This window comes from Erithacus rubecula (assembly GCF_903797595.1).
Source record: "Erithacus rubecula genome assembly, chromosome: 18".
NCBI lineage: Eukaryota > Metazoa > Chordata > Aves > Passeriformes > Muscicapidae > Erithacus > Erithacus rubecula.
The window spans coordinates 7903854-7925001 of record NC_136670.1 but is presented as its reverse complement, the minus strand read 5'-3'; the positions used below and the strand labels follow the sequence as shown (position 1 = coordinate 7925001).

Here is a 21148-nt window from a genome sequence, read left to right as displayed (position 1 = left end):
TAACCAGTGAGGGAAGCAGTGACAGAAGGGAATTGAAACCAGTATGGGTTCCAATCACAGAGCAGCTCACTAGAGGAGGAGTCTCCTGCTGTGGATGACAAGAGAGGGATAAACTGGTTTTGTCCTCAAGGACTTAATTTATGACTCATCCATGTTTTCATTATCTTTTTTTTTTTTTTTCCATTGCACAGCTGGGGCTCCTGTGGTGAGAATAACTGACTCCAGGGGGTGTTTGTGATCTCCACACCCTTTCTCTGCAGCCTCTTCCCAGCTCTGGCATCACTAGGATGCCTCTTGTTGGTTGTTAATTGTTGTGTGATCAACAGAGCTCTTCCTGAGGGGAAGAGGGATCCTTGCAAATGATCACTGCTCTTGTTGCTGCAAGACCCTCAGTTCCTCAGGGAATTTGAGATTCTGTGTTTGCAAGGAGGGGTTGCTGGTGGCACTGGGCACACTGGGCTACTCTATGGGCGCTCATGGCTGCACTGGTCCAGTGCTCTGTCTTTGTCCCATCTCCAAGCTGTCCTTCCCTCCCTGGTGTGGGGTGGCAGTGCCTTGTGATGTCCATCCTGGTTCATGCACAAAGGATCTCACGATCCCCAAGAGCTGCTTTACTCACATCAGGTGACCCCCACGTTTCAGGCAAGCAGGGTAGCATCAGTCCATGGCCGTGTGACACAGTGTAGGCAGGTGTCAGCCAGGCAGGATCTTCTCTGTTGGGTCCTCGTGAATGATTTTTCCCTTGTCCCCTCTGGTGCAGGGCGTGAGTTTCGGGTGATAATCATCAGCACGGTGCACACCAGCGAGAGCCTGTGTGTCTCAGCCTCCCACCACCTCGAGTTCTTCAACGAGGCCAGAGTGCTCAACACCATCATGACCCGGGCTCAGTCCCTGGTGGTTGCAGTGGGGGATGCCGTGGCCCTGTGCTCCCATGGTCAGTGCAGCAAGGTGTGGAAACGGTTCATCCAGCAGTGCATTGATAAGGGGAGCATCTTCCCAGAGAACCTGACAATGGCTCAGATCAAACAGGCTGCCTGTGACAAGGAGAGCTGGAGCAGGAGCCTGGAGGAGGATGAGGAGGACAGCGACACAGACTCCTTGAGCTCTGAGGGTGAGAGCATGAATCCTGATGATCCCATCCTCCAGGAGCTCTTAGATGAGAGCAAGAACATGCTGGTGACAGTGTCTGATGAAGGACTGCTGAATGTGAAGCCTGAGGCTTCAAACCAGTGGGAAGACAAGCGGGAGTATTTCAGCTTCTCTTCTCAGACAATGCAGCAGTACCTGCACATGCACCCCCAAATGTACAAGAGGTGTGAGCTGGTCAAAGAGGCATTTGACAGAGCTTCTGCCTTCACCCTTAATGACTCCCCTGCCATGAACATCCAGATCAAAGGCAGAGTTAACTGTGGGACAGCCTTCACTGGGGACGAGGTACTGGTGGAAATCCTGCAGAACAGCTCAGGTGACAGCAGCAGCCACCGCCCACAGGGGAGGGTGGTGGGCATCCTGAAGCGTGCTGAGAGAGAACGGTCATTCATCTGCATGATGGATGAGTTTGATCCCCGTGTGATGATACCCATCGATCCCACTGTCACCAAAATATTCGTCCCGGGGCTGAAGGAGAAACCCAATGCCATTCCCATCCGCAAGCTTGTCAATGGGAAGTACGTGGTGGTCAGGTGTGAGAAGATCAGCCAGGAGACCAGGAGGAGCCAGTTCTTCTGTGTCCAGGTCATCTCCTGGCGGGAAGGGTTTTACTACCCTTTGGGGATAGTAACAGAGATCCTGCAGGCAGCATTGACTTTGGAAGAAGGCTTAAAGATCCTCACCTTGGAGTATGGTTTGGAGAACAAATACCCAGCTGCTGTCACCAGAGAGTTAGCCAAATACACCTCCAACAGCAACATAAACCCCACCAAGGAAACTCTGAAGGACTGTCGGAATTACATGACCTTCACTATTGACCCCGAAGGCGCCAGGGATTTGGACGATGCTATCAGCGTTAGGGATCTTGGGCGTCGCTATGAGATTGGGATCCACATTGCAGATGTGGCTGGCATAATTCCCAAAGGCAGTGCCTTGGACCTAGAAGCAAAGAAGCGGGGTGTCACCTACTATGCTCCCAAGCAGGAGCCTCTGTGCATGTTCCCACCCAAAATCAGCCAAGATGTCTGCAGCCTCCTGCCGCAGAAAGATCGACGGGTGATCTCCTTGTTTGTCACCATAGAGAAGGGGACTGATCAGATGTTAAAGGGAATCTTCACCATCTCTGTGATCCGCTCAGACAGGCAGCTGTCCTACGAAGAGGCAGAGCTCTGCATTAAGAACTGCTACAGGGGAGCAGCAGATGACCTTCGTTTCGATACCCTGGAGGACTGCATAGCTGTGGCTTACCACTTCTCCAGGATCCATCGGAAGTTTCGGCTACAGGAGGATTGTTTCTATGACCGGCTGGATGAGGAAAGCTCCCCAGGCAACAGGGGGTCCCATCAGATGATAGAGGAGTTAATGATCATGTTCAATAGTTTTGTGGCCGAGTTCCTCACCAACCAGGAGGTGACCAGAAATGTCACTCCTCTCCGGTGTCAGTGTGAGCCAAGTCTTGCACAGCTGTCACACATGAGAAACAAGTACAGTCACATCATTCCTTTGTCCATTCATCTCTTACATCACCTGGGAGAAATGCCTCCTGGTCAAGACTCCCCTAAAAATGTGGAGTTCAGTGTTCTGGGCCCCATTTGGGAGCACCTGCAGTCAGCTGCTAATAACCATGACTTCCAGAAGATGCTCGACCTCGTCGTCACTGATGACATCCACCCAAAGCTGGCCCCCGTGGCGCTGGAGTTCAGGAGACTGCTCAGCCGCTCCTACTTCTGTCGTTCCAACTCCACTGTCCAGTCGAAGGCAGGCCATTACTCCCTGCATGTGGACTCCTACACCTGGGCCTCCTCTCCCATCCGCCGGTACGTGGATGTCGTGGTCCAGCGGCACCTTCATTCTGTGCTCCGCAAGAAGCCCCTCATATATTCTGTGGATGACATTGAGTTTCTCTGTCACGACTTCAACAGGAAGAATAGCCAGGCAATGGCATATGAGAAGAGAGCCCGCTCCCTGCAGATGGCCAGCCAGCTGAAGGACCAAGTCCTGCAGAAGATTGCCTTTGTGGTGGATGTCGAAGAGATGAGCAGGTTTTTTAAAGCCCTGTTTCCCCTGAACAATGAGAGCCTTCCGGATCCGCAGCGAATTAGCTACAGGTCCCTCCAGCTGATAGAGCAGCCTATGTTCATCCAGCAGCGGAACAGCATCAGGCTGACCTGGAAGAGGAGGATGTACTCTGCAGAGACAAAGGAGCAGAGCCTGCGGGAAGGACCCCTCTGCGACAGGAGCGTCACCCTCTTTCGCACGCAGACGTGGCAGGACGTGCTGGCGGCCATCAGGAAGGAGGAGCTGGGCAGGGCCGCGTCCCTCCTGCAGCACAGCAGGGAGCTGTACCGGCGGCACCTCGGCTGGGTGCGCAAGAGCTCCTGCTCCCGCTACATGGAGCTGTCCCTGGAGCTGAGCGCCGGCGACGCGCTCTGGTTCCAGCTCACCACCGACGTCAGCCGCGGATTCCTGGTGCCCTTCGTGCAGCTGTGGTGTGTGACTCCGGGCTTTGACATCTGCCTGCAGCACATGGAGAAGCCGATCGACTGCTTCTCAGCCTACGCCACGCTGCAGTCCAAGGACAGGTACAAGAGCACGGCGGAGTACAACAAGGTGTGGACGCCCATGAGCGCCATGGAGTCTGCGTCCTGTGCCGTGGCCGAGAACGACTCGATTGTCCTCCATGATATTAAAATAAAGTGGGCAAAGCAAAGGACGAGCAAAGGACAGCTGCAAGGGAGCTTTGTGCTGAAGAAGAAGTGGTTGGAGGACTACTCCATTGAAGTGGATTTCATGCACTGTTACCTGTGCATTCGTTTAGGTGGGCTGAAGCTTCCCAAGAGCCCCCAGAGTGATGAGGAATGCCTTAGCCATGGCCTCCAGAGCCTGTCTTTGCTTGACAGTGGCAAATCAGAGAACAAACTTGTGGTTGATCCCGATACCTACACCTGGGTGGCTCACGGGGTCACAGAGGAGTTCAACGATGACAAGAAGTCGGACAGGTCTGGTCAGCAGACTATGAATTTTTACATCCACTATATGTCTATGGAGACCATCCCTGTGGATATCTCACAGAATTCTGCCAGGTTCACAGTGGAGCTCATTCCAAAGATGCCGCCAGACATGTAAGTGGGCTCAGCAGTGTGCTGTGGTTAACCTGGCTTCCCACGGGACCCCTCTGCTGCACCCCCATGGGCTTTCCTCACTGCTGTGGCAGATCCCCTCAAAAACCTGCCCTTATCCTTACTCTGACTGGCTGTGTTGGGCTGTGGGTCTTTGAGGGGTGTGGCAGCATTCCTTAGGTCTCTTCTCCAGAGGTCTCGTGCTCTTCTGGTTGTCCCTGAGAATGGGGAGATAGGGGAAGGTGCTGCAATTTCCCTGATCCCCTGCTTCTTATGTTACTGAGTTGCTGCAACTTGTGTTATAAAAGGCCAAGTGAAGCCCTGTAGTGGGGCTTGCTTAGTGGAAAAGCTCCCTGATTTCCAAATCATTCCCCTTTCTTGTTGCTGCAAAGCAAGTTCTGCTATTTTTAAATCAGAGCTGATATCTAGTTTGCCCTTCCTCATACACAGCACAGATTGTTATGCACACCAATGCTATAGCACTCTCAGGGCAGAATGTGCTTTCTTTTGCATCATAAATTTTAGGAAATATTGGAAACTAATCCAGTAAAAGGGGGTGGGCCATAACAAAACAGAGCTGGGACAGGAGTTGTGTTCCTTGCTCTCAACATCTTTGCAGGCTCAGCTCTTCAGTCAGTTGAGAAGTGGTGCCAGATAGAGAGGAACAGAATAAGTTTAAATTATTTGTGGTTTAAGTTCTTTATGGAAGGAGCTAATGCAACAACAAAGCAGAGAGAAAGAACAAGTAAGGCAGTTGTGCAAAGATGTATTACAACTTTTGCTGTTTTATGCTTCATTCCATTCATTCCTACTTTTCCCTGTCTGCCAGACGGAAAGAAAAAGCCCTTTGGAAGCTCAAGTATGCCTCTGACCTTGCTCAAAGCATCGCCCTTGGCCATGAACCTCCTCAAAACCGTAAGTGCAAATATAAACCTTTAATACCTTGCGGCTACTTGCTCCTGGCCAGGCAGGTTCCCTGGCAGTTTCTGTGGGTGATGCTCCTACACCAGGAGGTTCTCCTGACAAGGGGATGAGAGGAGCTGCTATGTAATTTGGGATGCCCTGCTGGTGGCTGGCATGGCTGAGATTGTCATCCCCAGGACTCACAGAGATGGTTGATGGGCAAAGTATCTTGGCATGCAACAAGGATTATTTCTAGGTGGTCTTGTAATGGACCACCATCACTAGGTACCTGCTGCACCCTCTTGCTGAATCACTTCTGTGCTGCCCTCAGTAACCTTCTTTAAATTTGTTTTCTTGGCTCTTTGCTGTAACAGGGACAAAATCCAGAATCCTGCAGCAAAGATCCTTTGATATCCCTGGCAGCAACCGGAAACTTAACAAGAGTCAGAACCAGGCTGTTCTGGATGCTCTAAAGAAATCCTTCATGCTCATCCAAGGCCCACCAGGTAAGGGGGGACAGCAGGTGAGCAAGGACAGCAAGGCAGGTGAGAGCTGACCTGTTGCTTTCCATAGGACCCTCAGTGAGCCAGGAGAGGGGAGTGTGGGTTGGCATCACCCACAGCTGTGCAAGGCAGTCCCCCCTTACTTGTGTTGTGTTGTGGTTAAAATATTCTCAGCATACTCCTTTCTTTTTCTAGGCACAGGCAAGACCGTTGTTGGAACTCACATTGTCTACTGGTTCCATAAACTGAATGAGGAGAGTGTTGAGAAGGACAAAACACCATGCTTGGAAGAAGAAAAGGACAAGAAGAGAAAGTGCATCTTGTACTGTGGCCCATCTAACAAGTCTGTTGATGTTGTTGCTGGTAACTATCACCTTTTAAGCCCCTGAAGTGGCTTGTACTGGTGGGAGGGGAGAACTCGTGGTGTGGAGGGGCAGAAAGTGGGGCTGGTCCTTACAGAAGACCCTGCACTGCAGGGTGAGCAGCAGTGCAGATGGGATGGTGAGTGAGGGGCAGGGAGAGACAGAACTGAGCATCACCAGTGCCTGGTGCTGTCTGAGCAGACCTGCCCTCCTTCTCCAGAGATGCTGCTGAAGATGAAGAACCTGAAACCACTGAGGGTTTATGGGGAGGCCATTGAGGCGATGGAGTTCCCGTACCCGGGGAGCAACCGGAACATCTCCCGTAAATCCCTGCGGGATGCAAAGCCAAAACGTGAGCTCAGGTAGGACAGCACGGCCCTGCAGGCTCCTAGGGTGTGGGGAGAGGTGGCTTCTGCATCAGTAACACTGAACAAACCAGAGCAAACAGTTTCTTTCCACTACTATTAAGCAGCACTATTACACTGCTTTCTAATTAATTTGTAATTAATTTTTTCAAGAGAATGTATACACTCTAATGTAGCACCTAGTCAGGAAATCCAGCTTGTTAAAAAGTCCCTAGATGTTTTCATCTGCTTTTGGAACAGCCATCAATGTCTCTGACTTCATTCCTGCTTGCAGCTGCTAAAGGAAGCAGTTGTATTTCATGTCCTCGAGGCTGAATTATTTGGTCTACAAAGATGGGAAAGTTTGACTATGAGTTTTTTAGCTACTGGGGTTTCTCCATGAAGGCAGGCAGTGTGGTCTGCTTCACTGTAGAAGAAATCACTCAGGTCCCAGTGTTGAGGGAAAATATTCATATATTGACTCTTTATTCAGTGAAATAATCCTGCACCATCGCATCCGGCGGGCACCCAGCCCCTTCTGGCAGGAGATCTGTAACTTCGACACTCGGGTGAGGAAAGGAGAGGAGATCACAGAAGAAGAAACAAAGGAGTGAGTAGGAAGAGACCCTGGTGAAAGATGGCTGACTTTGACTGTGTGCCTCCTCAGAAGCACAGATTAATAAACTCTGTGTTTAGAATAATGATAAAAAGTGATGAGCTCGAGGTTACAGGTACAGCACAGAGCCTCAGAATCACTTCTGCACTGATGCTGTTGCCTATCTGGACCAAAATTCCTGTTCTACCTGTGTGACCCTTGAATCCTTCACCCAGACTCCCTGCCCTGTTAATTCAGGACAAAGTGCATTTCCTAGAGTGTCCATCCCATTTTCTGGGAGCACCAGCTCATCCTGAGGAGGGAGGTGAAACCATAATCATTTGGGAAAGCACAGCCTCTGCCTGGTTTGTGAGGAATCTGAAGGTGTTTCCCTCATGCATAACCTAGTGTTTTCTGCATCAACACCAGGTACAAAGGTTGGTTGACACAAGGTCGCTCGTATCAGCTGGCGTGTCACGATGTCATCCTGTGCACCTGCTCTGTCTCATCTGCCAGCTCCCTGGAGCACCTCAATGTCAGGCAGATCATCATCGACGAGTGTGCCATGTCCACAGAGCCCGAGACCCTCATCCCCTTGGTCTGCCACCACGGTGCTGAGAAGGTATGTCCCTGCCAAAGATGTGTCTCTGGGACAGCTGTTCAGGGCTCTTGAACATTTTCCATTCTTTACCATGCTACTCTTACAAGACTTGTTAGGATTTTAAGGTTTGTGCTTTATGGAGTGGGTATCGCTGCCACCGAAGAAATATTTTGGCCCAGGTACAAAGTATTAATGTGACAAGAAGCATAGACACAGTTGGGGCTGTTCAGCCTGCAGAAGAGAAGGGTCCAGGGAGACATTTGGGCACCTTACAGTGCCTAAAGGGACTCCAAGAGCAATGGAGAGGGATTTTGAACAAGGGCATGGAATGACAGGACAAGGAGGAATGTCTTCACACTGACAGAGGGCAGAGTTACATTGGATATTAGGACAAAATTCTTCCCTGTGATGGTGGTGAGGCCCTGGCACAGGCTGCCCAGCAAAGGTGTGGCTGCACCATCCTTGGAAATGTTCAAGACCAGATTGGATGGGACTTGGGGCAACCTGCTTTAGTGGAAGGTGTCACTGCCAATGGCATGGGGTTGGAATGAGGTAAGCTTCAAGGTCCCTTCCAAGCCAAACCATTCTATGATTCTAGAATTCTGTGGTTCTTTGTTTTCCTCCCATCAGATGGAAACATTATCTAGGACAGGATCTTTATGTCATGTCCAATGTGGTCTTTGGCTGAGGTTGCTGTAAGCATAATGTAAATACGTAGCACTGAACGTCTGTGTAAAATCAGCCTTTGAAAGAGCTGATGGCCTTTGCAGTGCCACCACCTCCCATCTGAGGTGTGTGCTCTTGTTTCCAGGTAGTTTTGCTGGGGGATCACAAACAGCTGCGGCCGGTGGTTAACAATGATGTCTGCAAGACTCTGGGCATGGAGACGTCTCTGTTTGAGCGCTACCAGGGGCAGGCGTGGATGCTGGACACGCAGTACCGCATGGTGAGGCCCTCCCCTGCATTGTCTGCTCTCCATCACAGAAAAACCAGGCTTGCCTTAAGCCTCAGATAGTCTCCAGTAGTGCTTCCCCTTCCTAGACACAGGATAATATCTAGGAATATGCCAGTGCCAGCTCCAGCAGAATGGCATTGTGAGTGAAGCCTGCCCAGAAAGATGCTGCAGGCGGAGATGTTCCTTGGGTTTTGTTCACCTCAGTTTCCCCCTTTTCTCTGGCAGCACAAGAGCATTTGTGAGTTCCCATCCCAGGAGTTCTATGAAAGGAGGCTGAGAACGTGTCCTCAGCTTATTCGGAAACCCAGCATGCTCCACCACAGGGAAAACAACTGCTGCCCCATCATCTTCGGGCACGTGGAAGGGAAGGAGCACTCCCTCATGATTTCTACTGAGGAAGGAAATGAGAACTCCAAAGCTAACCTGGAGGAAGTGGCACAGGCGGTGAGCACGGTCCTGGGGAATTGCTGGGGATGCAGAAGGGAGGGCATTGTGCTGGAATTGTGGGGGGATGATAAAGATATAAAGATCAGCAGTGTCTGCCTGGTGCCTCCCAGGTCTGGAGGACACCAGGACGCCCCTGGGCAGAGGCAGGTGTAGGGCAACATGATCCCAAAGCATCGCTGGCCGGGGAGGGGTGCTGGGGGCTGGCCCTCGGTGACTCCCAGGTGAGCAGGACGCTGGTGTCCCCAGGTGAGGATAGCCAAGCAGCTGACACTAGATGGCACCATCCGGCCGGACAGCATCGCCATCCTGAGCCCCTACAGCGCCCAGGTGTCCGAGATCAACAAGAGCCTACAGAAGGAGGGCGTCCGGGGGGTGACCGTCTGCACCATCATGAAGAGTCAAGGTGAGGGGACAGGAGGGGAGGGTTGGGTCTGTGCCCTCCTGCCTTCCTGAGGAGCTGCTCACACATACAGTCTTTGAGCAAATCCTACCCCAGGGTCATTTCGGCCACGGAACACGAGATTTCTGGGTGATTTGTGATTATAATAAATCCTTTGGAAGTCTCTGGAGTGCTTGGGCAGGGTGAGGCTGTTGAAGGCAGGAAGGTGGAGGATCTCTAGTGGAAGATTTCTAGTGAAAGTATCCCTGCCCATGTCAGGGAAGTTGGATCACAGAATTTCCCTTCCAAACAAAACCATTCTGTGATTCTCTGCTTCTATATCTGAGAAAGGTGGTAGAGAACTGCCAGAAGACATTTGTTCTCTTTGGAATGCAATGACCAGGAGTCCAAAGGCCTCCAAAGCTGGAGAAACCCAGAGGGTGGCAGTAGAGAAATGAGTATCCTGTGGGGTAGAGAAATGGTCAGATGCTTCCTTCTAAGAAAATCTGGTTTGCTTCCACTTTCTAGGAAGTGAATGGAAATATGTGATCCTGTCAACTGTGCGCTCCTGCCCCCGGTTTGAGATCGATAGGAAGCCCACAAAGAGCTGGCAGAAGAAATACCTGGGGTTTATTACCGACCCAAACCAGGTCAATGTTGCCATCACAAGAGCTCAGGAAGGACTCTGCATCATAGGTTGGTATCCTTGGACTATGCACAAGCCTTCAGGGGAATAGGATTCTCGGATAAAGGGGTGGTCCAAACTAGTACAACCAGTGGTCTTGCTTTATTTTTCTGTCCTTTTGTCTGGGGTTTTGAAACTGGGCAATCAGGCCAAAGCAGAGCTCATTCACAGCTTGAGTACAAGTATACTTAGTTTTTCTCACCCTTTGTTTTAGCCCACGTTGGTTCTGTTGCTTTCATGCTAGAGCTCTGTCCTAACAAAAATCTGGCTGCTCATTTTGCTCCTAATCATGCAGGTGTAGGCTGTGATGTGTAGGGAAGCTGCTCACAGATATGCCAGCATGGAAAAGGGAACTGGGATTTCACAGATATGTCCCTGCAAGTGACCCAGCCCCCTTAGCTAGAGGTTCTAGACAAAAATGTTATGAGCCAAGCCACTTCTAGCCACTAACCTGCTGTCCCCATCCCACAGGGAACCGGTACCTCCTGGAGTGCAACCCTCTGTGGAGGAGACTGCTGCAGCATTACTTCCGCCACAACAGCTGCACTACAGCCCAGGAGATCCGTGTCAGGAGGACCCCAGCCCTGTCCCGGTGAGGATGGGCCTGACCTGCATGATGTGTGCCTTGGGAAGGACCAAATCTTTCCATTATTCAATGACCTAGGGAGCCAAATGCAGCGGGGGATCTGGGAGCTTCCCGCACCGTGACAACTCAGCTTCAGCATCCTGAGGTGTTTTTAATCAGTGCAATCTTGGGCAGGAACTTTCCATTCTAGCAAACCAAAAAGGCACCGGAGATAGATGATGGGCAAATGACTTTACTGATGATGATGCTATTTTTGTAACTGTTAAGTTGCTCAGCAGAACCCTCATCCTACCTGCCACTGCAGCTGCAATTTGGGGGGACCAAATATTTTCTCCAGCTGTCAGGGTTGCACTTTGGGGATCAAATGCTCAGTCCATTCATCAGGGTGGAGTGACTGGATGCAGTGAAGTGGTGCAGCAAGCTGCTGTTTGCCATGGAGGACCAAAGCTTCTGAGTACTGCCTCTCATTTTAAATCCAAGAACAGGAGATTTTTAAGACTTCTCATTTTTTACTTTTTTTCTTTTTTTAAATGAAGGAGGAAAGCAGCGAGAGATGCATGCACCACTCTTTGTCTAGCCAATATGTTGTTCTCTGAGCGTGTAAATATGGCAGCGGCAAGTCCAAGGTGATTTTGTAAATAGATTTATGTGTTCTTTATACAAAGGAGGTTGTCCTCACCAGCATAAAGGCAATGAAAAGCGGGGACCTCTCCTACCAGGAAACGTTGGGATTTGTCAGCCCATTTTAAACTGTTCAGAATTTTATTTGGTATCTCCTGTTGATTTCCCCCTCCCTTTCCTACCCCACTTTTTTTTTAAAGCTGCTTTTAATTTATTAACTTTTAACTCTGAATTTCACAGCCTTATGGCCTGAGCTTTTAAGAGCAGTGAAGGAGTGTATGTGTATAATGTATTTTTATATTTTCTGTAGCCAAACTGCTGTGAGCTGAAGCTGTGGTTCACCAGAGAGGCTGCTTTCACCCAGTGACATGTGGCTGGCAGAGATGTGCTGTGGTGAATGGTGCCCTCTGAGAATCATGGAGCTGCTTTTGGAAACATGACAGTTTTGAGGGAGGGTGTCTTTTATCTCATTTCAATTCTGAATGTATGAAGTGCCTGCCTTAGCTCTCTCCAAACCACATGCTTGGCTGTCCTTAGGTGTTCATGTGGGATGGAGCTGAGATGCAATCACACAAGTTTTCCTTGTGGTGTGGATCCCTGTGATGCCACAGTGATGTGGTAGGAGGAATTTTTTCCTGTTTGCAATTGAAATGCAGCATGGCTCTTTCCTGTGGGGAGGAATGGCAATAGGAAAGCATTGTGTCTGGAAAAGTCTCTATTTAATGCTGTGTTTCTTCTCATGACTCTGTGTTAGACTTGACTCCAGAACTTATGGGAAGGTTTTGTTGCTCTCTTCCTAATTTAAACTACCTTCCTGCAGTCTGCCTTTGGGGTACTTGAGCTGTATGCCAAAGACCACCCAGGCTTGCTCTTGTCTTACTGAAGTATAATAGTGGGCACATGGCTGGCAGTTCCATGGAGGATAAAAACCCATAGGAAGTATCTCCTGCTGGTTCTAAGGATGCTTGGTATAAGCTGGTAAGGTGTAAAATTCATTGTTCCTCTTTGAAGTCATCCAGTGTGGGATCTTAAAAGATTCTGCACCAGCCTGATTAGCAAATATTATTGCAATTCCAAAATAAGATTGTCTACAGATCATTCTGTGGACTACTGGAATGCAATCATCTAGCTCTGAGATGCTCTGGAGAATTGCAAAAAATGCTGGAATTGTTGGGATAACTACTTTAGCATGGTGCCAGCTTCATTTAACAAAGCCACCTTGGTTTCTTTAGATGAAGTGGGTCTCATTTTCATGATCTCCTGTAAGTAAAGAGTTTCTCTCCTAAGTTTTGTTCTGGTTATTTCATACATGTAACACAAACAAGGAGTCTCACCCCAGATGTTAGTCAGTGCTCTTTGAGGGGGTTTTGCCAAGAGAGTCCTCATAAAGCAACTCTCTTTGCCCTTAGTGGGAGAAAAGTATTTATTTCTACTCCATGGAGATAGAGTGAAATGTTTTGCTTGGCCACCTCTGTGTTGCAAGACAATATACATGTTATTTTTTCTTCTTCTGAGGATGTATTTTATAACTGGTGATTAGGAAATGCAGCCAAGCAGCAGTTACAGCCAGGCTGGGCCCTTGGGCTGCTGGTGCTGTCAGCAGGTTCCTGGAGAGCTGGTTATGCAATAATCAGGGATAGCAGAAAGTGCAATTAAACTTTTTATAGACTGTAGTGACAGCTGTGTATCATGTTCTTGTCCTTATGCTCACAGAGAGAATTGTAGAAATCAATAGAGGAAAAAAGTTCAAATTAGCCTGGTTTCATTTGTATGCAGAGTTTTGAATTCACTTTTGGAAGAATTTTATGTTCAAGCAATATTCTTAAAATACCAAACTTTTGGTAATCCCAGTAGGAACACCCTGGCAGCATGATGCCAGGGGCATCTGTCTGATCACAGGCTCTGTGTTCTCCACAGTCAAAGACAAAAGCACATGGCTGCAGGACACAAATGTCAGTTCATCCAACAGCATTAACTTAATTTCCTCAGCACTAGTTAGAGCTTGAGCACAAATTGAACAAGGGGAACCTGTGCAGGCAGCCAGTAGTGGGCCCAGCATCAGGCTGGCTGGACTGGTTTTGAGGATTTGGACAGATCTGTGTAGGACAATCAATTTACTGCAATAAATTGTTGGGGGTTTTAGAAATGAAATGTCAGGTGTTGTGAAGTCTGAATTAAGGAACTTGAAATGGGGCAGGTTTTTATCTTTTTTATGTCTGTGACTCGCAGCAAACCTCAAATGACCTTTTGGATACAAATATTTTTATCTGCTTTGACTGTTCATAAGAATGAATCTCAACATTCCTTTTTGATATTTAAGCCATAATTGTACAAATGATTTGAATTTATTTAAATAATAAATTTTATTACTAAAATTACTGTTTATTTGATGGCTTGACTAGAATCCGTCTGGGGACAGCTCTGCTTGGACTGAACCAAATGGTAAGAAAGAAAATTAACTCCAGATTTTTGGCAGAAAAGTAATTTTTTACATATCGATGTATTACCCTTCCCTGCTTGTTGGAAGGCTTGGGGTTTATTTATCGTTGAGTTTGGGTTGGTTTTTTTTTAAATTAAAGTGATCTTTTCATGCACTACAGAGGGGTGAAGTCATGCTTAGGTACCTATATGGCACAGGGTGTAGAGGGTGAGGGAAACCAGTGATGGACTAAGTCTGGGTGGGTGATTTGAAGAGCTTAAAAGTTCAGTTCAGGTATTTTGGAGGAAGGACAATAAAAACCCAAACCATCATTTGGAGAAGCTGACACTGAGCATCCTTCAGTGGATGGAAAGCACTGGGTGTTAGAAATGCTTCTGTCTCCTGTGCCCTGCTGCAAGATTTCCTGGTTCTGGCTGCTCCCACCTATTGCCTCTGACAGTGTGACAAAAGTGCTGAGCCCCGAACGCTGCCTAAATATTTTTTGTGAGAAATTTGGAATGGATTCCTGCTAACTTGGAAAGATTTTGGGAAGGCACTTGTACAACTGCTATTGAAAACAGAGATTGATTTTTAAGCAAACCGTTTAAACCAATTTATTTTTAATTATTCTTACTCATCTTTTTCATTAAACCATTAAAGTGAGGGAGTCGGTCTCGCGAGCCGCCTCATCAGGCTGCGGTTGGGAGCCTCCTTGGTGTCCTCAGCAGGGTGAGTTTTTGTCTTCAATACAATGCAGTCGTGCCACTGCGAGTAGACGAGCGTGTGAGTGTCGGATCTCCTCACTTTGAACTCGTACAACCTGCCAGGCAGCAGGTGGTTGATTACACACGGGTTGGAGATGACTTCCTGGGTCCGACCGTATCCCGGCTCTGTCTGACTGTCATCTGTCACCAGCTTGATCTCCAGCTGCCATCGTTCAAGGTGTGACTCCTGACTTTCAGTGAACCACTTGAGCTGGGCCCAGGTCTGGCATGCAAACGACTCCATCCGATCAAAAATCGGCGGCTTCTTCGTATAGAGAGAAAAAGTAATGGAAGGGTGTAGAGCACCTCCAAGATGTATCTGTGACACCAAACTGTGCTTGACGTGGAGCGTCCTTGGCTCTTCCAAGGAAATGAGCTTATTGAAAAACATGGAGAGCTTGAGCACTCTCTTTATATTCAAGTCCCACTGGGAGAGGAAGGTTTCCACGTCACAGATCTGTACGTAACGGCTCAGCTCCTCCCGACCTCGTTCCAATTGCTCCAACAGCTCAGTTAAAAGTGCCAGCTGGATTTCAGTCTGTTTTTTTCCCACCTTCTTGATCTTCTGGAGTTGGCAGGGGTTTGCTATTTGCAAGATGTCAGCAAAAATCATCATATTGTTCTGGTCTCTCACGCACATGTGTCTGGGCTCAAACTTCAAGTAGAAGTAACACTTCTTCAGAAGATGAACTTTGTTCCAGTGGTACTGGAGCTGGTGGGGGTTCAGTTCAGAGTGCAGGAAGTCCAGAACAAGGTTTTTGTTTCTCAGGTACTGCTCCATGCTGGCATTTTCGTCCTGTTCTTCTCCGGGTGCGGTACTGTCCGAAGGAGTTTCAGCTTCATGCAAAACCTCAGCCATGTTTCCAAAGCTTGGGGGCTGTGTAGGAAAGCAACAATAATAACATTAAGAACCAAAGGAAAAGCAGCTGTGAGGGAGTACAATCATGGCTGTGACTCTTCTCTCCTAATTAAAGCTTAGCTTATAAAGAACTGTCAGACTCGATGTAGTTCCAGAGGAATTTTCCTTTATACTTGTCTGGTTTCTAATGTTTGGTATCCCCTATTTATATGTGCTCCAACTGGTCTCCCTCTACCCACCCATGAGAGGTTCTACCTCTACTTAATAGATTCACTGACAGGAACTATTTTCTGATACACTCTGCCAAAATTTCTCCCTATCTTATTATCTTGTTTCATTCTAATTAGCTGTCTTTGTACTCCTGTAAGCAATTTCTTTCCATTCTTCTGCCTCTCTAGAGATGCCTGTTTTTCTCTCTTTGTAATCTGCCAGGCTGCTGAGGTTTGAGGCCCATCTTTTCAGCCAGTTCCTACAGCTACATAATCACGTTGGTGATTCAAATTAACCCTCTGCCCCCACATGAGCTGGAATGCAGCAGGCAGAACAACACAATCCACTGAGTGCCACCTCATGACAGCTTCCAAGAGGAATTGCAGTGTTTTCCTTGCTTCTACCTTCACCAGTGGATTGACAGTCATAACCTGACAGTGTTTTCTGTGATATGCTCCTTTCCCTTTCTCTGGGATTAGTTTGCATCATCTCAGATCATGAGGTCTGCTTGCTTTTCTGCAAGAGAATGCAGAAGAGAATGACACAAATGTAAAACACCTGTAAACAGGTGGCAGTTTGCTGTGGGGGTGTTTACACAGTGGTTCTTGCAGCACTTCTGCTGGTTTCATCTTAGCTGTTCATGGAGGCCTGGAATGAAAGGACAAGGGGAAATGGCCTCAAACTGACAGAGGGCAGGGGTATATTGTATATTAGGAACAAATTCTTACTTGTGAGGGTGGTGAAGCTCTGGCACAGATTGCCCAGAGAAGCTGTGGCTGCCCCATCCCTGGAGGTGTTCAAGGCCAGGTTGGATGGGGCTTGGAGCAACCTGGTGTAGTGGAAGGTGTCCCAGCCATGGCAGGGAATTGGAATGAAATGAGCTTCAAGGTCCTTTCCAACTCAAACCATTCTGGGATAATTTTATACTTCATTTACTGGCAAAGATGTGCCCTGGCTGACGGTGCCATCTGTGCCAAGGTGGAAGGTGTTTCTCTGTTGTGCTTCAGCTGAAGTGCCTGTGGCTCACACAGCTTATGTACCACAAACAGCAATTAGCTAAATAAATGCCTGTGTCCCTGTTGTCAGTGATACTGTAATGAGAACCCAGATGGATATTTAGGTGATTTTCACAAGCTGAATGCACTTGATTTGAAAACAAACTAAATACAGTATTCTGAAACTAAGATTTAATTGAGATATCTTAATTCTTACATGGCCTGTGGAAGCCAAATGGTGAAATTTACTTAACAAAGCCATTTTTCTTGGCTGCATTTTCCCTAAATTCATAACAAAGCTAATAACACTTCCTCATAGGAATTCCAAGCATTTGTAAACCTTTCAGCAGTCTGGCCCTGCACTGCACCACAGTTTATAGTAAGTCACTCATTTGCAACTTTATCTTCCAAGAGAGCTGTCAACCAAAAGAAAAACAAGCTGTATTTCCTTTTCACATTTTTCTTTCTACAAAAAAAAAAAAAAAAAAAAACCAAAAAAAAAAAAACCCGACCTAAACCAAAGCAGTGCCAGCTCCCGGCATGGCGCACGAAGCAGCAGGACCAGCACATGTGCCAGGTGACATTCCCCGCTCTGGGAGGGATTTGGCTCTGCCGAGCAATGTGTTTGCCCACAGACCGAGCTGTCATTGTGCTTGTTTTCCCTTGCTTTTCCCCATGTTTTTGCATCCCTTTTTTCCCTCCTGCCAGGGAGGGCTGGCTGTGCTCCCCGCAGCACTGCTCTGTTTGGAGCCGGGGGGCTGCAGCACCCAAGGAGGGGCTGTGTGTTCACCCAGGCCGCGCTGTGGAGGGGCCGCAGGGCCGCCCCCTCGGGCTCCGGCCCACCTTGGACACCCCGGCAGCGGCGTCCAGGCTCTCCTCAGACCCCGGGACGGTGCCCAGGGGCTCCTCAGAGCCCGGGAGCTGCGGTCCCGGCGCGGCCCGGCCGGATCCACCCGCGGCCCGGCCCGGCCCGGCCCCGCAGGACGCGGCCGTTGCCACGGCGACCCCTCAGCCCGGGGAGCTGCGGCCGAGCCGGGACAACGCCTGGCATGGTTCATATCCTCCTCTCCGCGATTCACAGAATCGTTTGTGTTGCAGAGACCTTAAGGCTCATCCTGTTCCACGCCCCAGTAAATGCCTGATATCTCCTTCCCAGCCCCGGGTCCCTCGTACCTCCGGGGGCTTCAGGCTCGGTGACACCGGCGTCGTGGGGAGAGCGAGTCTGCTCTGCCCGGGCAGCCAGACGTGTCTGTGGAGCGGTGACACCGCAGGGACACGGGGCAGCACCGCGGCGCTCCGAGCCCGCCGCTTTGTCACAATGGGATGGTGGAACCAGGGAAGGTGGATGTAGCACGATGGAACCGTGAAATCATAAGTTCACGGGATGGTTCGGGCTGGAAGGTCGCTTTGTTCCGTGCCCTGACATGGGCAGGGACACCTTCCTCTAGAGCAGGCTGCTCCAAGCCCTGTCCAACCTGGCCTTGGGCACTTCCATGGATGGGGCAGCCACAGCTTCCCTGTGCCAGGGCCTTAGCACCCTCACAGGGAAGAATTTCTTCCCAATATCTCAATCTTGGATAAAGGCCTCTGGCTTTATGGCATAGCTGCAAATGGGGGTTTATTTACTTCTTGCAAAGTCCATCTGAGGCCAGATACCAGCGCTTCACTCTCCACAGTGGGACTGAGGCTGTTGCACAGAGCTGTGTTGAAATAGGATAAAAAAAAAAAAAAGCTCCATTAAGTGCAGCAAACTTCCTTGTGGGAAGGAAAGGGTTTTCTCGCTCTGCTTTCCTGTGGGACCTGGCTGCCCATCAGCTGTCACTGTGGAGAGGAGAGTGGTTTGTCTGGTCCACAGTGGCAACCTCCATACCACAACTGGTGAACTCATCAGCAAACTGGTCAAGCTTCTGGGCTGAAGGTGCCTTCGTACTCCTGCTATTAAATCTTTGGGTCAGGGCTTAGCCTTAATGCTGTCTGGTGTGCTCAGCTGGAGCATCTCCACTAAGCTTTTTTAATTGAATGACAGGCAGGATCCATAACACCAGCCCTGAGCTCCTGCTTGAACATCAAGGGAGGAGGCGATGTGTCATTTTAAGAAATCAATGCATCTTCTCAAGGCAGCCAGAGCTTACCCTTTCATTTCACAGCTGCCAAGAGATTAACTATACAACTGTCAGGTGTGATCCTCTAACAGACATGGGAGATAACAAATACAAGTGAAAGCAGCTTGATAGCCTTGTCTGGGGAGGAGGGCCAGCAAAGACTAGTGTTTGATAATTACACAAAGTTTCTGTGGGGAAACCAATGTTTGTGCTCATGCCATGGGTCTCAATCCTGTTGTTTGGACTGTGTATGCTGGGAAATGGAGCTGTCCTTTCCAACCAGCCTTGGTGGCCTGAGGGTATGAGAAGAGCCCTGTGGAGGTCCAGCTTACCTTGTACATCTCCTGTTCCAGCTGGGCCCTGTGCCAGATGCCCAAGGAGGAATAATGGACTCATAGAATCACAGGATGGATGGGTCTGGAAGGACCTTAATGCTCATCTTGTTCCACCTGAGCACTTTCTATGAGCACAGCACAGTGCATGTTAGAAAAGGGGTTTGTGGCTGGAGTTGTGCAGAGACTTACACTGAGCTTGCTTGTACTTCCGTTGCCATAAATACTAACCTGAATCCCAACTTCAGTGTGGAAAAATGGAATCCCTTTGGCTGCCCCTACTCTGAGCTACTGGTCAAGCTCATGGTTTTAGGGACAGGAGAATAAGCCTGCTTAAAGTCTGCAGCTGAAATTTTAGTGCTTTCCATTGCTTTGTCAGGGACCTATTGAACTATAAGATTTTATAGCATTCTATGAATCTCTTAGAATTAATGCAAATACAAATGTGTTTGAAGCCTCCAATACCATGTAACCCTTTGCCCCTCTGATCAGCTGAGCTGTAACAGAGCTGACAGCCTCTGTCACTCTGTTTGTCACTCTGCCTGTCCTGTCCACAGCATCAAAATAAAGAACTTGTTAGTCCTGTCTGAGATCAAGATATAAGAAGACAATTGATTTTCCTCCTTCTTCTCATTAGTGATCCCTGACACTTAATAAAACATATATTTCCACACTCAGGGTAAGGAAAACATCCAGATAGCGCCTGTCAGAGAAGGCTGGGAGCAGGGACTAATCTTTATGGAAAATCAATAGCTGGAACAGAAAAATTGGCAGTACCCAAATTAAAAGTCGCTGGCAATTTCTGTCTTCATATTTCACATCTTCTGCATTTCTGAAAAAGAGATTTGCTGTAAAGGCAACAACAACAGAGGCAGGGAGGAGGGTGGACTTTGTGCCTGGCTCCTCTTCTGCTGTCTCCAGGTGGTACCTGGCAGGTGGAGGAGGTGGGTGCCAGGTTTGGGCAGCACCTGGTTCAAGGTGATCCCTGTCTCAGGACAGAAGGCTGTCCTGTGTGCAACACTGACCTTTCTGCCAGAGGTTGTGTCCCAATGACAGCACTGCCATTAAAATCTCCCAGCATCCAGGGTGTCTGAGTTATCCCTGCAGCCCCAGACAGTATCCATCCTTCATGATATTCACCTGGCTGCATGGAAGCAGGATTTTCAGAGCACATAAAGACTGCAGCCCCCATCATCATAAGGGTATGACTGATTTACTCACTGCTTGCTCCCAGTTTCACTGGTGCCTAAGATACTTGAAATAAATTATACATTCCAAATATATTCCAACTCTAAATCACAGCCACACATCAGTGAACTCGTGGCATTCGTCAGACTCTGATTCAGAGGCTCACTTTGAGAAGGAAGAGGAATTGAAGTTTTCTAAGGAACCCGGGGGAAGGAGAGAGGGAGAGAATTGCTCTTGTGGGATGCAAAAGCCTCAGCTGGACCAGGACAGGAAGGAGTTAATTGTGTCCCCGAGGCAGCAATTATCTCCAGCTCATTACACCCACTAATGGCACCCGAGGAGGGAGCCCCAAAGCCTGGACATGCCAGAGTTTGTAGTGGCTGTTCGCATACAGCAGTTCAATAAATTTGGGAGTTTGGAGGCTGGTTTGGGACAAAAATCTTCTGTGGTCTGAGCCTCGCGGTCACACGGGGCTGAGAGCCCCGTATTTCCTCAGCAGCACTTGCCTCCTAGGCTCTTCTTTCATCCCCTGCTGATGGATGGGCAGCCCGGACAAGTCTTGGCACCAAAGGGGACCCCTGGGGTGGACGCCCCCTCCTTTCTCCGGTGGTGACATTAATTTAAGCACCCGACACGTGTGACATGGGAGTCGAGAGCCCGTCTGAGCCGCAGGCTGCAGCGGCGCTGGTTTATTGATGATCTCGCTCAGGGAGATGGAGCAGGGTCAGGGGAGCTCCTTTATCTTGCTGGAAGCTCATCAAAAGCCCGTTCGGATCTCCGTGTGCTGTGCTGAGCTTTGCAAGGCAGACGTCCTTGAGCTTAAGTTCAAGGCAGGTTGTCCTGTCCCGGATCTCACAAGACATCCCTTGCTGGCAGCCTCATCCCAGCAGCGATTGTTCTTCCCCTTTTTCCAGGAAACTTCCCAAGGGAGTCACGTTTTCTTGGATGTGGGAGAGCAAAGATGGGAAGCGGGAAGCTTGCTGAGCCTGCAGCTTTGTCCCCTGGTCGCTGCTCGGGGCTGTGCCTGGCG

The 21148-nt window shown here is 49.0% G+C and overlaps 2 protein-coding genes across 6 annotated transcripts in view; one reads left to right on the top strand and one right to left on the bottom strand.

The window, feature by feature from the left end:
• HELZ2 (helicase with zinc finger 2) overlaps nt 1-13639 on the top strand; it is a 29490-nt gene extending 15851 nt beyond the window's left edge. For 2 of the 4 annotated variants that reach the window (XM_079322050.1, XM_079322049.1), the window contains exons 9-20: nt 761-4271; nt 5098-5183; nt 5546-5677; nt 5870-6037; nt 6257-6398; nt 6874-6990; nt 7405-7597; nt 8388-8522; nt 8757-8975; nt 9225-9381; nt 9886-10053; nt 10514-13639. In XM_079322050.1, the coding sequence (XP_079178176.1) occupies nt 761-4271; nt 5098-5183; nt 5546-5677; nt 5870-6037; nt 6257-6398; nt 6874-6990; nt 7405-7597; nt 8388-8522; nt 8757-8975; nt 9225-9381; nt 9886-10053; nt 10514-10638 (5153 nt within the window). In that variant the 3' untranslated portion in view covers nt 10639-13639. Of the gene's footprint in view, nt 1-760; nt 4272-5097; nt 5184-5545; nt 5678-5869; nt 6038-6256; nt 6430-6813; nt 6993-7404; nt 7598-8387; nt 8523-8756; nt 8976-9224; nt 9382-9885; nt 10054-10513 lie in introns of those variants that run through there. The other 2 variants (XR_013776357.1, XM_079322051.1) reach the window with 2 other exon arrangements.
• Nucleotides 13640-14256: 617 nt separating this feature from the next.
• On the bottom strand, nt 14257-17882 carry FNDC11 (fibronectin type III domain containing 11). Of its 2 annotated transcripts, none has more exons than XM_079322057.1 (2): nt 17670-17882; nt 14257-15309 (listed from the first exon to the last, which is right to left on the bottom strand). In XM_079322057.1, the coding sequence occupies exon 2, from the start codon at nt 15289-15291 to the stop codon at nt 14323-14325; it is 969 nt and encodes a 322-aa protein (XP_079178183.1). In that variant the 5' UTR covers nt 15292-15309; nt 17670-17882; the 3' UTR covers nt 14257-14322. The 2 variants fall into 2 exon arrangements, with proteins under 2 accessions (XP_079178183.1, XP_079178182.1); XM_079322056.1 differs by lacking the exon at nt 17670-17882 and adding an exon at nt 16230-16775.
• Between the last annotated feature and the right edge of the window lie 3266 nt (nt 17883-21148).

Excerpts from the sequence above, each read along its gene's own strand:
- FNDC11 (XM_079322056.1), bottom strand. The coding sequence starts at position 16,286 with ATGGGGCAGCCACAGCTTCTCTGGGCAATCTGTGCCAGAGCTTCACCA. Across the intron at positions 15,310-16,229 it reads GAGCTTCACCACCCTCACAA|CCCCCAAGCTTTGGAAACAT; the intron begins GTAAGAATTTGT and ends TTTCCTACACAG.